Source organism: Callorhinus ursinus, unplaced genomic scaffold (assembly GCF_003265705.2).
Source record: "Callorhinus ursinus isolate GAN/ISIS: 27379988/994484 unplaced genomic scaffold, GSC_fseal_2.0 scaffold45, whole genome shotgun sequence".
In the NCBI taxonomy this organism is placed as follows: domain Eukaryota; kingdom Metazoa; phylum Chordata; class Mammalia; order Carnivora; family Otariidae; genus Callorhinus; species Callorhinus ursinus.
In genome coordinates this window covers 7,360,722-7,374,525 of record NW_027397107.1, presented here as the reverse complement: position 1 = coordinate 7,374,525, position 13,804 = coordinate 7,360,722, and the positions used below count along the sequence as shown (strand labels likewise).

General features: G+C 47.7%; 1 protein-coding gene across 6 annotated transcripts in view; it reads right to left on the bottom strand.

Annotated features, from left to right (window-relative positions):
• NTRK3 (neurotrophic receptor tyrosine kinase 3) overlaps positions 1-13,804 on the bottom strand; it is a 401,430-nt gene that overhangs the window by 257,185 nt on the left and 130,441 nt on the right. For all 6 annotated transcript variants that reach the window (XR_012375172.1, XM_025893114.2, XM_025893115.2 and 3 more), the window contains one exon: positions 4,587-4,655. Coding sequence is in view for 5 of the 6 variants with exons in the window: in XM_025893114.2 (XP_025748899.1) it covers positions 4,587-4,655 (69 nt within the window). In the remaining variant the exon portion in view is untranslated. The remainder of the gene's footprint in view (positions 1-4,586; positions 4,656-13,804) is intronic.

The following is a 13,804-nucleotide window of genomic DNA, read 5'->3' as shown; positions in this document are numbered from 1 at the left end:
GATGGGGAACACGGCCATGTGAAGACAGAGGCAGAGGTGGGGGTCGACCCAAGCCAAAGACACCAGGGGCCACCAGAAGCCAGAAAGGATAAGCAAAGATTCTTCCCGAGAGCCTCTTGAAGGGAGAATAGCCCTGTGACACCTTAGTTTTGGCCTTCTGACCTCCAGAAGAGTAGAGAGTCACTTTCTATGGTTTGAAGCCTCCAGATTTGTCGTGATTTGTCAAGGCAACCCTAGGAAACTAATATGGCCAGTAACTTTGTTACTTATCTTTGTTAATTATGCCCAAGGTTCTGCTTTAACTTCTGTAAAATGGGGGTAATTGCTCTCGACCTTCTTCCTGAACAAAGTTAATATGAGGATTAGTGATAATACATGATAACATACTTTGTGAATTGAAAGGGGCTATAAAGAGACCAGAAATTATTATTATAGTAACACTATTATTAACATGATCGTTCAGGGACTTCTCTGAGAGCCTTGGAAAATGGTCATAGCCAAGACTGAGAGAAAAGAAAGTGCCAGGATCAGCCCAAACCCATCCCTGATACCAAGTTAATATTTTACCAAGTCGATTAAATCTGCAAATTATACCAGAGGTAATTATCACTTTGCTTTAAGAAAATGAAATATTCCAATCTATTTTAATCATGTCTGCTCTGTGCGTGCAGGGTATAAAGAGAAGCCTGTTTAAGATACACTAATGGTCCTTAGAGTATTTCTGGAAGGTTTCTGCGTTGTGGGTTTATATCCTCTGGTGCCTCTTGCCTTTGCCTAAATTGCATCATGGGATTCAGAACCCAAGCTTCTTTTCTTTCTAATTCATTCTTTATCTCTAAGACAATCTCTTTGATTCCTGCTCTGATTTCTGGACAGACAGTTCCAGTTTTCTCCATAAGGGGAAAAAAAAAAAAACATCTTGATATAACCAGAAACCTCTGAGAGCAACCGTGCAATGCCAACTCAAGTTTCTGCAGACCCATGCCACTGATACAGTGCTAAGTACTCCAAAGGGAGTCCTGAAGGATGCTTCCAGTTCTCTCAATAAGAGAAACACAGCCTGGACTGGTGAGGGGCAATGGGCCAGGTGTTCAGCCAAGACCTTATCCTTCATCTGACAAAGGGAAGTGAGAAATGAGTGAGGGAAGCCTCTGGCACATGGCCAAGGCTCTGAGATGCTAATTGTCTGGGTTTTTTTTTTTTCCCCAGTGATTCCCCTCGGGAAGCCACCATCATGAGAGTGGTTTCCAGAAGGAGACAGCAAGTACTGGGGGGTGGGAGAAGTTTGCTGAGTTGTTTAAGAAAAGAGCACTGGTCTTTGGAAACAGCAGCCCTGGATGGTGGTAATGCTAATTATCATAATACAAATTCCCATTACCATTGATAAGCTCTGTGATCTTGGACCAGTTGTTTAACTTGGCCAAGCCTCAATCCCTCATTCGTAAAACTGGCTATAATGATACCTTCCGTGGTGGGTTGCTCCAAAGATGAGACAGGACTTTGTTCATAATAGGTGCTCAATATACGGCTCTTTTGTCTCCATCTCTACTATTGAGAAGGTCATAGATACTCAGCCCTTCCAATGGAGAACCCCAACAGCATCCGTTCTTGTATCAAGGATCCTCCAGTGGGGAGGGTCTGGTTGGGGTAGGCAGAGATCCTCAATGACAGAATGAAATGTGCTGAGAAATCACTGAAGACCCTAGCTTGCCCCTTCTATTCCTGCAGAAGGTGGCTCAAAGCCTCACACTCTGGCTTTGTGATCTTCTGGCCATTCACAGCACAGAAATCCATCTTCCCCTGGCCTCTCTCCTCCAGGGCCAAGATTCTTTCTTCCTGGAAATACCCAACCCATCCCCACACCCCAGCCCACAGGCTCCATTGGGCAGACCCTGGCAGTCTAGAAGGCTCGTGGCAGATGGCGCCATGTGGACTAATCAGGAAGTCGGACAAGAAAATACTACCCCCCTCTTCCATTTGCCAGGAACTGGGATTGTTTGGATTTTAATCATAGCCACAGCGAAGAGCCAACATGAGGCCCCTCCAGCCAAAGGCTAAATTTTCCACTCTCAACATTCAATTCTTCCTCAAAAAATAGACCCCTACCAGGGCAAGTGCTCCTTAGAGGCGGGGGGGGCTTCTTTATTTTCCAATATAATTTTTTTCTTATTTAACAATATGAGAGAAATAAAATACTCTGGGACATGGCAGCGCTCACACACTGACTCACACTGGAGGGAACGTCTTCATTCTTCCATAAGTCACATCTAGCTCACCGGTGTATCGATCCTGGGCAAAGATGAATGCAGAATCCCATGATCCTCTGAGATAAATCTGACATTTTCTTTAAATATATATCCACAGAACAACTGTTTCTGAAACTTCACGAAACAGGTCACCAGGGCAGCACACCATTGATTTCACGTCCAGTGATTTTTTTAGAAGGAGCACTGAACGTTTTCTCAATAATTCAGCCAACTGCAGACCCCAGAGGTCCCCCAGAGAGACGCTGTCCCTCGCCACCTACAGATGGAGGGGGAGGCATTCCGGGAGAAGCAGACATGAGACTCCCAAGAAAGAGAGCCCCCAGTTAGCTCCTTTATGGCAGAGCCCCTGATCAGATCTAGGGCAATGTAAGAATCATGCACTTTTTGAGAATTATTGTAGACCCGACCCTTGAATTGGGGAAATAGGTTTTAAGAAGGTGAGCGACAGCTAAGCAGAGTGGTCAAGACCTTGAGTCCATATGCTGCCACTTGGCTAATGGGTAACCCGAAACAAGATACTTAACCTTGCTAAGTACCTCAGTGTCCCTGAATGTGAAGTGATAGTAGTAATTCCTACTTGATAAATTATTACAAGAATTAAATAAAAGAACGTACATAATTTGAGAGATTGCTTGGCACAGTGCCTGGCATGGAGTCAGATCTCAGAAATTGTTGTTAGTAGCGATCTTAGCAGTCCTGTTCATTTAGTGCTAAGGTTTTTTCCACCTACAAAGATGGGAATGAATACAATGCATCAAGTCTAATGGTCGGACGTTTAGCTGTCTGTGATGTCTGTGACATCGTCTAGGTTTTCAGTGTTGTAGAAACAAATAAGTATATATTTACCTTTTTCCAAGCTCGGGTAGTTTTTAATCGATGTACCTAAGGATCTCAGCCCTATGTGGCTAAAGAACTGTGGTCACTATATCTACTGTGGCCACACCAGAGAAGTGGCCCAGAGGGAGGGGTAAAATCCTAAGAAAGGAAGACAACCCACAGCAGTACTGTCCTAAACTCTCCAACACTGTTGAGATCACCTCCGTACTTCCCAGCCCTAGAATGGCCTTTCAAAGAATCAGGGGCACTCAGGTCCATGAGAATAAGTAGGGTATATAAGGCCATCACAGAGTAATGCGCTATTGGGTCACTGGATGTAAATAGTCCCGTCTCTGACCAGCTGGGTGGGAAAAACTAAGATCTTGACTCATCCATGAACTCAGGTCTTCCCAGGTGGAGGGGAGACAAGTTGAAAGGCCAACAGCATGGGCAGAGATCCAAGGCTACTGCCTCTTGGTAAAGATAGTAAAGCAATCTGCATTCAGTGAATTTGGATCTGAGTCACTAAGTAAAAGGGAACACATGAGCAGTGTCTCTGGAACCCTGACTCCCTAATTTCATCCATGCCTCAATTTCTTTCCAATTTATTCCTTGATTTGTTCCCTCAATATAACATGCTGTCCTTCATGCACAGAGATGACCCTGATGACTCACACATCAACACGACTTATTGTTTCCAGCAGTGGTCAGGAATTTTCACTTATCCATCCAACAAGGGTTTGCACACAATGGCTGGAGGGGATAGGGGTGCATCGATCAGCCTTGGAAGGTAGCAAGGCCAAACAGTCCGCAAGGTAGACTGAATAAATATATGGACTTGCCTCCCAGCCCCCACCATCGGGATGCCCAAAGGCAAGCCAAATAGGCTGACAAAAGATTATGAGGATGGAAAGGACATGCAATCAGAAGTCAGAGGCCTGGGTTCAAGTCCTAGGTCGGCCAGTCCCTAACAATGCAATCCTGGCTGTGTCTCATGTGCCTTTTGGGGGCTCAGAACCCTTACCTTAAAATGAAGAAATACATTTTATATTGGAGATATAGTAACACCTCTCTCCCATAATGCTCATGATGATAAATCTATTTTTTTCATGATGATAAATCTAAAGTCATGTAAATGAAAGCACACCTGATAATCTCTATAAAATCATATATTATGAATGTTATTTATTATAAATTGAAGTACTCTTTAGTATCATAAACATAAATACTATTATTACTAGTTACCTACAGATCACAGAACTAGGTCCTGCTCAGAGATAAGATTCCGGTCTTCTTCAGAAATGTGCCAGAAAGAGCATCAGAAAATCGAGCAACAAAGAGGGTGCCTTGCTCTCACTGAACATGGTACACTCTGCGTCACCCAACCCAAGGAGCCCCTTCAAGTGCACGCCCAACCTTAGGTGGCTCCACCACCCCACATTTCTCCCCACCCAACCTCTACCACCACTCTACTACTTGGATGGCCTTCGAGACCGAACTTACAATTCCCGAAGACTCAGCCTCTGGAAAAGCTGCCATGAGAGTGTGGTGAGCCGGTTACTCGACAGGTTTCTGCAAGAGTGACAAATAAAGAGGAAATTAAGGGACAGATCTGGCATAAGTAATGCTCTTGGTAGGAAGCTTGGTTACTTCACGGGAGCCTGGCTTTGTTGTTCTTCTCCCTTGCTCCACCCTGCTAACAATGTATCTGCCAGGAGTCAAGGCCCCAGATCAGGTTGGGAAAGGATTTCAAGAAAAGGAAAGGGAGAGATTTTACAAATGTTTAACCAAAAATAAAAGAATTGTTGGTCATTTTCCCACATCCTCTCATCACAATTAAAGGTTCAGGGAACCTTCTGGAGGCCACCCTCCCACAGGGGGTCAGAGCTCTCAAGATACATAAGCCAACAAGCATTCTTCTTCATTTTTATTATTGAGGTGTCGAGGACATTAAAAAAAACTGTGCATATTTAATGTATACATTTTGATGAATTTCAAGGTAAGTGTTTACCCATGAAACTGTCGCCATAAACAATGCCATAAACTTAACCATCAACTTAAAAAATTTCCTCCCCCCACTCTTTATTTTTGGAATAACCATTAATATAAGATATAACCTCTTAACACATTTTTGGGTATACAATACAGTATCGTTAATGACCCACTATGCCGTACTGTACATCTCTAGGACTTACTCATCTTGCATAAGTGAAACTACGTCCCCTTTTACCAACAAGCATTCTTAACATTCACAATAGTGGGAAAAAACCCTGCAGGTCACCTACAATTTCTTCTACCCAGTCCCTCCCCCAGCAAAGAGGTCCATCCACGATCAAGACATAAGCCTTTTGTTCACACTTCTGTTCTCCTCCTAATGGCTATTTAATTGTTTTCATTAGGATGTACAGGGAAAAGGAGTAGCCATTAGTCTTTCAAGTATTAGAAGAAACACGCCCATGGTGATCAAGTTGCCAGGCTCAACAAACAACTTTTGATGTGATAACAGCCCTTCAAGGCAGCAGTGAGACAGGGCTGGAGTCAACGTGACCCCCTGCAGGAACACTACTCCTGCACTGATGAGATCGGATGGCGGTACGGATGCCATGCAGGTCAAACTCTATCCACACACACACACACAAGCATGTGTGTATTGGTGTCGATTAAACACGCGGGTGATAAACACAAGCGCAGACTCTTGTTTATACACACGCGCATACGCTTGCGCGCGCACCTCTACTTAACTGATTTCTACAGCAGATTCTTGGGGAGGAATCAAGTACCGGCAACTTGGGGGAATGAAGGGTGGACAAATGAGAAGGTCCCTGTGAAACCTACATTCAAGTTACAAATGAATAAGCAAGAGAACTGCAGTTTGCCATGAACAGAAGGAAGGGTACAAAGTGATGTCATCACCGATGTAGGAGAGGGAGACAGCTCCTTTATGCAGGTGCTTAGAGAGGTGCCCTCCAAGAGGGCAGCATCGAGCTGAGGCCAGAGCGAGAATGAGCCAGTGCCAGCGTTGGGGTGTTCTGGGCAGTGGGTGCAAGGCAGAGAGAGGGCCGGTGGGCAAGGAGGTAGGGGAGAGTGGTCCGGGGTAAGGAGGAGAAGGGACAGCCACAACCACCTTGCTGGCCATGGTGAGAACCTTGGATTTTATTTTAAGGAGCAATGAGAAGGCACTGGATGGCTTTAAGTAGGGAAGTGACATAATCTAATCACCATTTCTTAAAGTGAGAGACCAAGACTGGAAGCTGGCAGACCAATTAGGAGGCTGCTGCAGTACTGAGGAAGGGGATTAGAGATAATGAAGCAGGTGGATTCAAGAGGAAGGGGGGGCGGTGGGGAGAGTGCCACCAGAACCTCCTATTGGATTGAGTCTGGGAGAGGAGGGAGGAAGATGCCAGCAACCAGGCAAGCAGCCAGATCATTTAATGAGACCAGGAAGGCTGTAAAAGGGTCCTATCTGGGGTTCAGATCAGGAGCCTCCCCTTGCAATGCTGTTTGAGATATCCAGAGAGAGAAATCAACTAGCCTGCTGGATACTTGGGTCTGGCGGTCATGGGGGACATCCAGGCTGGTGGGATCACAGACGACACGTACAGCTTTCACGGGGACAGATGGCACACACAAGGACAACCTAAAGGACAGGGCTTCCCCTTCGCATCTGAGGCAGCCGCACCCTTGGTGACAGCTGGTGACTAGGTTAGAAAGGCAGCCCCCTTTCTGCGGGTGCAGCGGACTGGTGGACAAAGGAAGGGGACCACAGGCAGAGGTCCCCAGGCTTCCTGTTCCACTCCCCCTGTGTCCAGCACTCTCCGTACAGAGTCCTCCAGCCTGCACAGCGCTGTCTAGGGTAGACACCCCCGTACCCCGCTTCCTGCCCGCAGAAGGAAGAGCTGTAATGCATGAGAATCACCAAAAGCTCTTAAACCTTAACCTGTCCACATGCTCAGCTTCCCAAAATCCCTACCCCCAGTCTGTCTTGTGCCTGCAAACTTCCTCCATGCCCCACTGATCAGAAGGCAAGGTGTGATAAAGGAAGGCCTGTATGGTGGCCACTTAAGGACACCACTGGGGCGCAGCTCCCCTGACCCACCTCCTGCTCAGGAGGGTGGAGCGGGGATCAGGTGCACATGCCCAGCGAGTGGCTGGCTTTACACTAGGGTTCGCACCTGGAGCTCAAACCTCGGGGACAGGGACACTGGGTCTCGGTACCACACTTGAGTCCCCATTACCCTGAGCCTCTGTGAGGTTTCAGCAAATGTGAGCAAAGGTAAAGTCTTCATGCCGGTAGAAGACTTCTGTTCTGTTCTCCCGGCTCACTGTCTATGCACAACTGTAGCAATGGCAGGCAAGGTCACATAGGCCCGCCTGCCATGAGGTCTCCTCCTCACTCCAGCACCTCCTTGAACAGAACCCCCAGTTCTAAAACTGAGCAGCACCCCATGAGAGTCAGCAGCCAGGAACTCCCGATTCGCGGAGCCCTCAGAAGCAGCCCCCTCTCCCTCTTCCCCTCCCCCCCCAGTGAGAAGCAGGGAAACAGAAGTAATGCTGGTCAAAGAGGGACCCTGTCCATCTCCGAGGGAAGACCAGCCTGGCAGTGGGTGCCAGGGGGTTCCTGGGGAGCCCGAGGCCGGGATCAGGCTGCCAGCAATGTCCTTTCACAAAGGTCATGTTTTGCTACATTAGGCAGAAATGTCATGAGAAAATTAGATTCTAGAAGAAAGAAAATAACAGGCATTCTGGGCAAATAATAAGAAATAGCATTATCTCCTCATTACAAGTTGGAGGGGGGGAGGGGGCGTGGGACATTCAGTAAGCGGGAGGTGGGCCTTGTTCTCCTGGGGGTGTCTGGGCTGCGGCTCCTTCCTGCCACGCCCACCAAGCCCCACCCGACAGAGAAAGGGCCCCTGGATTCCTCCAGCTCTTCGGGCAGATGGAGCGGCAGCTGCAGGACTCACGGGCTGTGTCCAGGACGACAAACTCCTCTCCTCCCCAGCCACCTTCCAGGCACACAGACCATATTCTTCCATTGGAGGGAAAGCCTGCCCTTACTCCTCCTGCAGATGGGCTACTCACCCGTGCTCACACCTCCCTGCCTCCCTGCACAGCCAACAGCCGCCACTCACCAAGGGCTGATTACTGAGCACCAGCTACTGTGTTCAGCACTTTTATATTCGTGACCTCGTTTAATATATACGGCAACCGCACGGAGCGGGTGTTACTATCATCTCCGCCGTCGAGCTGGACGGGTCTGAGTGGCCTTAACGCAAAGACTCCGTCAACAAGCAACAAGCCACACCCCCAGGAACGTTCGCAACCAACACACAGACGTGTAAACTCCCAGGTACGCGCACACGCGTCTCGGCGTATGTTGCCAGAGCCCACGGCACCGCGCCACACAAGTCCCTGGAGGGACGCAGTGCGTACAGCCTCCAGCCCCAGAGACAAATATACACACAGAAGACAAGTAAGGCAAACACAGCCAGCACAAGACAAGCAGGGCACGCCTCTGGCCACCCTGCCCTTACGGGCATTTATAAATACTCACGGTGCAGGAGAATGGGGACGCTAAGGCGTGGGGCTTTGACTGACTCACGGCCCGCTCAGAACTCACTGCCCCTAATTTTCTCCCCAGCTAGTGCCTCATCTGTATTCACCTGCCACCTGTAATTGATGGGCTGGTTATCCCGCTCATGAGACTCAAGGGTTGAGTTAAGAACCATCCTGCCTCTGGGCCCCACAGCAGTGTCTTCCGGAAGCTTCCTCCCTGACAGATCCATTATCCCCCATCTCTGACTTTTGCTTGGGTCAATGGCCAGTTTCCCAGCCACCTGACCCCTGGAATTAATTTGGCGAGCAAGATTTTACGAGATGAGGCATCAAACACTTTCCCAAAATCAAGCTCTGTGACATTGCTCCTGTAGCCTTCATCCGAGACTACCAAACAAACCCATTAATTCTGTCCCGCATTGCTGGCTCTCTCGCAGCCCAGACTCTGGGGCCCAGAGTAATGAACAATGATGATGCAGCTACTGGGTGCTCTGGGAACAGGGAGCCAGACGTGCAGATGGCCAAAACCAGGCCCACAGGAAGGATAGGGCTGGGATGGCCCTTCCTGCCGTTAACGCCTTGGTGAACACGGGTCCTCCCAGGCTAAACATCTCAGCATGGGAAGCAGTCCCATGACCTTCCTAAAGGGGACAACCAACTGCAGCAGGATAGAACCCATGATCGGGGAGGATGTCACCCTCCACCCTGGGAACCCTACTGTCCAACCAGAGGGTCACTCAAGATGGACCCTGTTGCCAAGAAAAGGCAACCAGATGAATTCCTCTGTTGCCCCAAAGGCACCATATCCCTGGGGTCTGAAACTTGAGGAGGGGACGCTAAGCCCCATTCACAAATGGTCCTGAAGCTGGGAGACTTTGTAGAGTGCCTGGATGTATAGCATGGCTGACGTCTGGAAGTGCCTCCTCTTCTATTGGCAGAGGCAGGCCCAGTGGGCAGGTTATGTTTCAGGACTGGAGTGTGTAAGCGATTGCCAGGAGGTGCCAGGTTCCCTCTTTGAACCCCCGACCCCTCTTTTCCATCTTCCCAGACCTGGGGGCCCTGGGTCCCCCACAACTCCCCTGTATAAATACATGGGATGTTAATGGAGCCCCCCCCCCCAACATCATCACCACCGTGTGACAGTCTGTGTCTCCTCTCCTGGGCCCTCCACCCTCTTCCTCTATTTATTTCACACTCTTTTTTGGGTTCCACCCTGAGCCCTCGGGCCCCCTTCCAGGTTCCTTTTTATAAGCCCCATCCCCTCTGTCCTGGACTTGGATGTGAAACTTGTCTCAATAAACCCTTTGGAGTAAGAAAAGAAAAAGGAAAAAAAAGAACACTGAGAATCAGGAGCGTGTTCAGCTGCAGCCCAAAGACGAAGGTGGCTTCTCCTAGAGGCTCCGTTCCACTGCTTGCAGAAGGCCCTGTTCTGAACATGGTACAGGCTCAGAGTACCAAGCACCGCTAAAGAACAGAGGTCAAGTCCCTCCTCATCTTGTAGGCTCCCAGGAGCTGTGCTTGCTGGCTGCATCCATCGTGATCTAAATCTTATTTTCTTCAACCAAGAAGGCAGCATTTTGAAAGGGGCAATTCTTAGGGCACCTGGGTGGTTCAGTAGGTTAAGTGTCAGCCTTCGGCTCAGGTCATGATCTCATGACCTCGGTCCTGGGATCGAGCCCCAAGTTGTCTGGCTCCCTGCTGCCCCTCCCCCCACTCATTCTCTTTCAAATAAATAAATAAAATCTTAAAAAACAAAGAAAGGTACAATTCTTCCTTCCATGACATCTGACGTCCCCTTGGCAATCTGTCTGTCCTCCTTTCATTTTCCCCATAAAAGAAACATCTCCTCGGACTTCTTGGAGACAGCCAACTCCCTCCCCTGCCACCCCGTACCAGGACTCTTTTGAAATTGCTGAAGAATCTGGAGGAAAGGTCAAGAAAGGAGAACCCCCACCCCCACCCCAGGCAACACCAACCCCACACAGAGTTTGCTGAAAAGGAACCAACTGATACCAGAGGAGGAGGAGGCTGTCAGTCTACTGCCCACTTCTCCAGGACCCAGGGCATGTCTTCTTCATTAACCTTGACCTTGTAACTTTGTACATAGTCGGCCCCACACCAGAGGTGACTGCAGCCCACCCTGAGGAACCGTGAAGGTGGCTGCCACCAACCTCCTTGGGATGAACGGATGGGAAGGAAGGAAGCACCATGCAATCTCATCCCCAAGGCCTGCTGGCAGCCACCAAGGAGGCTCAACAAGCCAACCTCTTAAAAAACAGTGCCTGTGACAAGGAAGCAGGGCCTGCCACCCAATGTTCCTCTTGAAGACCAAGAAATATTTTTCTACATCATTGATATATTTGCTTTTCCCTCAATTAAATTGCTGTAAAAGGGGGTGGGGCTTAAAGCCATTTGAGCCATTTTTATTCAGCTAAATTACACTGGATGGCTCATTTAGTGAACTTTAATGAAGCCAAAATGCTTTCTCTAATCAAATCTCAAGTGACGTGACTGGTGTCTTGACCTTAGATCAGGAGACTGGAGGCAGCTTTTCTACAAGGCCCTGTGCTGGGCTGAGCCAGGGTTTCCCAGAGAATGTTCCCGGGAATCTGAGATCTGCAGTATGTTAATGGATATTATGAGGGGAAAAAAATTCATGTTGCTTGAAAAATGTGGTTTTAAACCAATTAAATAGGCTTATTTACTACAGAACTTCTCAGAGCCTTTATGAAGAGAAGGATCTGATCTACTGAGTCTCAACCTTATTGGACCACAGAACCTTCTCCATCGAGCATCTAGCAAAAAATATCACCCCACCCAACATACAGAAATGATGGTTGTGGTTAAGAAATAGGTATTTGTTCTTGGTCCAGGGTTCTTGGCTCACAGGTGCCAAAACCCTCACAATTTCTTGAGCAGTAAGAGCAACGAGAGCATCTTTTGTTATAATATTTGATCTCTTGTCCTCAGCTCCTGAGATTGCCTCAGAGAATGAGGTGACTTTTGGAAAGCCCCTGAAGATGGGGGCTGGTTGCCAGGGAAACCAACCATGGATAAAGGATTAGAACTTTCAGTCCCACCCCGATTTCTGGAGATGAGCAAGACAGTGGAGGTTGAATCAATCACCGGTGGCCAATGATGGAGTCAAACAGGCCTATGTAATAAAGACCCCATAAAAAACCCATTAAAAAGGGGGTCTTGGGTTGGTGAACCAGAACACTTCCACGTGCCACCAGGCCAGACACCAAACTCCACAAGGACGAAAGCTCCTTTGTTCAAGACCTGGCCTTACATATCTCTTCATCCGGCTGTTGATTTGTACTCTTTAATATCCTTTGTAATAAACCAGTAATCCGGTGAGTAAATTAGTTTCCTGAGTTCTGTGAGCCACTCTAGCAAATTAATCGAACCCAAGGAGGGGGTCATGGGAACCTCTGATTTACAGACAGGTTGTCAGAAGCACCAGGAAGAATCTGGATTTGGGACTGGCATCTGAAGTGGGCTCAGATGCTGTTTCTGGGTAGATGGTTGCAGAACTGAGTTGAATTGTAGGACACCCAGCTGGTGTCCCAGAATTGCTTGGTGGTGTGGGGAAAAAAAAACCCATGCATTGGAAATTGGGTGCAGAATCATTCATCATGGAGGGCCGGGGTGAGCAAGCTATCGTCTGCAGGCTAGCACTCTGTTTTTGTAAATAGATTTTTGGAATACAGCCACACCCCTTCATGTATGTGTTGTCTGGGCCCATGTTTGAGGTGGAATAATGGTCCTCCAAAGAGGTCCACATCCTAAGCCCCAGAATCTGTGAATAGATCAACTTCCGTGACGAAAGAGACCCTGCGGATGAAATTAAGACTGTGGACCTTGAGATGAGAAAATTATCCTTAATTATCCCCTGGCCCCAGGGTAATCACAAGCATCCTCAGAAGTGGAAAGGGGTGGGGACACAGAGGTCAGAGAGAGAGGTGACTAGGGAAGAAAGGAAAAGACCTGAGATGGGCTGGCTCTGAAGAAGGAGGAAGGCACTACAGGCCAAGGACTGTGCACGGCCTCTAGAAGCTGGAAAAGGCAATGAAACAAATTCTCCCCTAGAGCCTCCAGAAGGGACCCCAGCCCGGCAGACACCTGGATTTTTAGCCCAGCGAGGACCATACTGGTTCTAAGCTACACAGTATAAGACAAGACTTTTGTGTTTGTAAGCCGCAATGTTTAGGGTAATTTGTTACAGCAGCAACAGAAAACTCATACACCCTTGGAGCCTGCATTAGAGCCACAGGGTTGAGTAGCTATCACAGAAGACAGAAACTACTTAGTATGTGGAACTTTCCATAAAAAGTGTGCCAGCATTCACCCATGAAAATATAATGGGAGCCATATTTGCTAATGCAAATTTTCTTTTAAATTTTATTATGTTATGTTAATCACCATACATTACATCATTAGTTTTTGAGGTAGTGTTCCATGATTCATTGTTTGTGTATAACACTCAGTGCTCCAGGCAGAATGTGACCTCTTTAATACTCACACTAGGCTAACCCAACCCCCCACCCCCGTCCCCTCTAGAAACCTCAGTTTGTTTCTCAGAGTCCATAATCTCTGACGGTTCATCTCCCCCTCCAATTTCCCCCCTTCATTTTTCCCTTCCTACTATCTTCTTGTTTTTTAAATATATAATGTATTATTTGTTTCAGAGGTACAGGTCTGTGATTCAACAGTCTGACACAATTCACAGTGCTCCCCATAGCCCACACCCTCCCCAATGTCCACTGCCCAGCTACCCAATCCCTCCCACCCCCACCACCCTAGTAGACCTCAGTTTGTTTCCTGAGATTAAGAATTCCTCATATCGGAAGGACACTATATCCTACTTAAAGGGTCTATCCAACAAGAAGATCTAACAATTGTAAATATCTATGCCCCTAACATGGGAGCAGCCAATTATATAAGGCAATTAATAACAAAAGCAAAGAAACACATCGACAACAATATAATAATAGTGGAGGACTTTAACACCCCCCTGACTGAAATGGACAGATCATCTGAACAAAAGATCAACAAGGAAATAAAGACTTTAAATGACACACAGGAACAAATGGACTTCACAGACATATTCAGAACATTCCATTCCAAAGCAACAGAATACACATTCTTCTCCAGTGCCCATGGAA